This window comes from Diadema setosum, chromosome 20, assembly GCF_964275005.1.
Source record: "Diadema setosum chromosome 20, eeDiaSeto1, whole genome shotgun sequence".
Classification (NCBI taxonomy): Eukaryota; Metazoa; Echinodermata; class Echinoidea; order Diadematoida; family Diadematidae; genus Diadema; species Diadema setosum.
This window is the reverse complement of record NC_092704.1, coordinates 2,269,778-2,272,703: the sequence shown is the minus strand read 5'-3', so window position 1 is coordinate 2,272,703 and position 2,926 is coordinate 2,269,778. Positions and strand designations below refer to the sequence as shown.

Sequence of the window (2,926 nt, the reverse complement as noted above, 5' to 3'; positions counted from 1 at the left end):
CGAACATAAATAGTACAAGAAACCATAGACACCGGACACGAGATAGCGTACCATTCGACACTTATGTAATGTCCGTCCGTCAACTTGGATCTACGTCGCCAACTACAGCCACGATCTATACAGTACACACACACACACACACACACACACACACTTACAAATATGAATATAGGTATATATACATATATGTACATATAACTATGAACACCGGTTAGTTGATCACTGTAATGATACCAATCAATGTCATCGGCATTAATCCGAACATTTTGGAGAGCAGACTTCAAGATTGAACTTTTACCGCCTGCTCTCATCATTATTCTAAAGAGCTATTTTCGGGCTTTTCCTCTACGGTCGGATGTATCTTTTCTCGGGACGTACAGGTACTCTCTAAAAAAAAATCGAGTGAAAATATTCATTCTTGGAGGAGTGAATACAAAAAAGAGTGAATTTAGAGTGATATTGGAGTGAATTTTGAGTGAAAATGTTCAGGGATCACTCGAAGATTTTGGAGTGATCCCTGAGGTCACTCTAAAACAAGTGAAAATGGACATTTTCACTAAAGATTCACTCCAATATCACTCTAAATTCACTCTTTTTTGTATTCACTCCGTGAAGAATGAACATTTTCACTCGATTTTTTTTTTAGAGAGTGCAAGTGTCGTACCTTCATCTGGCATATTCGTCATAAGAGTAGTCTCATTTTGTTCATAGGCGTCACAGGTTCAGCTTAGGTAGATACAACTGAGTTATTTATCACTTGAGTAGTCTCATCGACAAATTGTTCGTTCCGAAGGTGGCACACGTTCAACTGATACTACAACTGAATTATTTATAATTTCATTAGTTTCATCGACTAGTCTGCTAGTAGGTCGTTCTCAGGCGACACATGTTCACTTGATATACCTACGATAAAGTCTTTATTCGAGTAGTCTCATGGACTATTTGCTCATTTTTGGAGTGGAGTACGTGACGTCAGAATGTCTTCCTTCATCTATTGTAGTCGTATCTAATTTCACATAGCACCCAATATTCCGTTTCCTTTTGTGTTTTAACTTACTACATATTACATACACTAACATAATTGCTAAAATAGCGAATATAACTGGAACAATAATTACTTTCAGGTAACTTTTACCATTAAACATTGGTTTGTTTGGATAAGTCACTGTAAAACTGCTAATTTCATGAAATGATTCTTTTGTGCTCTTTGATGAGTCAGTGCTAAAACTAAAGTCTAAAGTCGGGCAAAATCCCTCTTGCCCTCCATTTATTGGCAGCTTGGCGAGAGAAGGCGGCTCATGACAGGTGGGACTATCGACGTAGACTCCATGATCTTCCTGCGAGTTTAGCCTTGAGTACCAAAGACGAAGGGATTCTAGTTGACAGTCACACTTCCAAGGATTGCCTTCGATTAAAAATACATCAAGACGACCCAGTGTCTCCTCTGTAAGATGCTCAAGTCTCGTCAAGTTGTTATTGTGCAAGTCCAGAGTCGTGATTCGCGGGAGGAGGAGAATTCTTCCAGTAGAAATCAGTTGGTTTTCAGAAAGGATGATCGTTTCAAGTCTACTCAAGTGCGCAAAAATGTTGCTTGGTAATATCTTCAGTTTGTTACACCCGAGGTCGAGAATTTTTAGATGCCTTAGATTATCGAAGACACTAGGATTAAGACTTGGCAAGCTGTTGTTGTACAGGGCAATTAACACTAGTTTTGTCACATATTGAAATGTGTCAGTTGCGATGTCATTGATATTATTGTAACTCAAGTATATGTGTTCAAGATCACCGGAGCCATTCAGGGCAAGACTGTCGAATATGGCGAGATTGTTACTTTGAAGGTCAATCCGTTTCAGCTTTGGTGCACCAGTGAAGGCGTTGGCTTCCACCTACATATGACGGAGAAAATAGGACAGTGATTATTTTTGACGTACTTAGAATAATCAGATTCTGTCTGATAGTAGGTGTAAATTTCAAATTTAGCTTGAAGATTGATAGATCTTTGTCTGTAAACTTTCAGTTTGATTATTACTTAGACCGATGTCACTGTTCGAATTCATCGTAATTCACCGACCTTTTCCCTATTTGGTCATGGATACTTGTTCATTATATACTATTTGCCGCATCAGATGAACTTTTGCACATATTGAGTAAAAGAAGTCCTATACGTGGATCGCTTTTTCGTGATTTCTGGAATTTCAGCATTGTACTCTGTATGCTGTTGCTTATATGTGCAATACCATTTTTACTCTAACATAAGAGGGTTAAAGAGAAAATATTATTGAGCATCTTTCTCAAACATAATAAAAATTATCCAAGGAAAGTGTACAATCTTAGAAACAGTGTTATAGTGTCAATTTGATGGCATCATACCTGTCTGATTTTATTGTAGGACAAGATGAGAACCTCTAGGTCAGAAAAGCCCTCGAAGGTTCCAGGTTCGATTCTCTCAATCTGATTGTGACTCAAGGAGAGGTAGGAAGCAGCATCACACTCCATGGGTACTTCACTCAGCTGTCTGTAATCACAATCCGCTTCTCGCGTTCCTTTCAAATAGGTGCATTGGGTGTGGCAGGAAGCACGAGTGGGAGTACTCATAGATGACATGCATTGCCCGCTATGGTGCTCCGACAATAAAACAACCAGACAAATCATCATGAAATTTTCCCCCATCACTGCTATTGATGTTCATCCCAGCAATATTGGAGAGTATGGAGAATATGATTTGTCTCACATGTACACATGTATACAAAAATGATTTCCGAATGATTTATCCAAGAAAACAGACTCCAGTAGATTGAGAGGAAATTGTGGACTTCGCTCACTGATGTTGCCATCAACAGTTACCAAACTATGTATACTGCGCATGCTTTGGACAAAATATGGAAATCGCACGGTTCATCTCTCACAGAAAAGCTCATTGGACCTA

At 38.8% G+C, this 2,926-nt stretch overlaps 1 protein-coding gene across 1 annotated transcript; it reads right to left on the bottom strand.

The window, feature by feature from the left end:
- Window positions 1–938: 938 nt before the first annotated feature.
- On the bottom strand, window positions 939–2,673 carry LOC140243994 (uncharacterized). The gene is made up of 2 exons (XM_072323653.1): window positions 2,371–2,673; window positions 939–1,886 (listed from the first exon to the last, which is right to left on the bottom strand). The coding sequence occupies exons 1-2, from the start codon at window positions 2,668–2,670 to the stop codon at window positions 939–941; spliced, it is 1,248 nt and encodes a 415-aa protein (XP_072179754.1). The 5' UTR covers window positions 2,671–2,673.
- Between the last annotated feature and the right edge of the window lie 253 nt (window positions 2,674–2,926).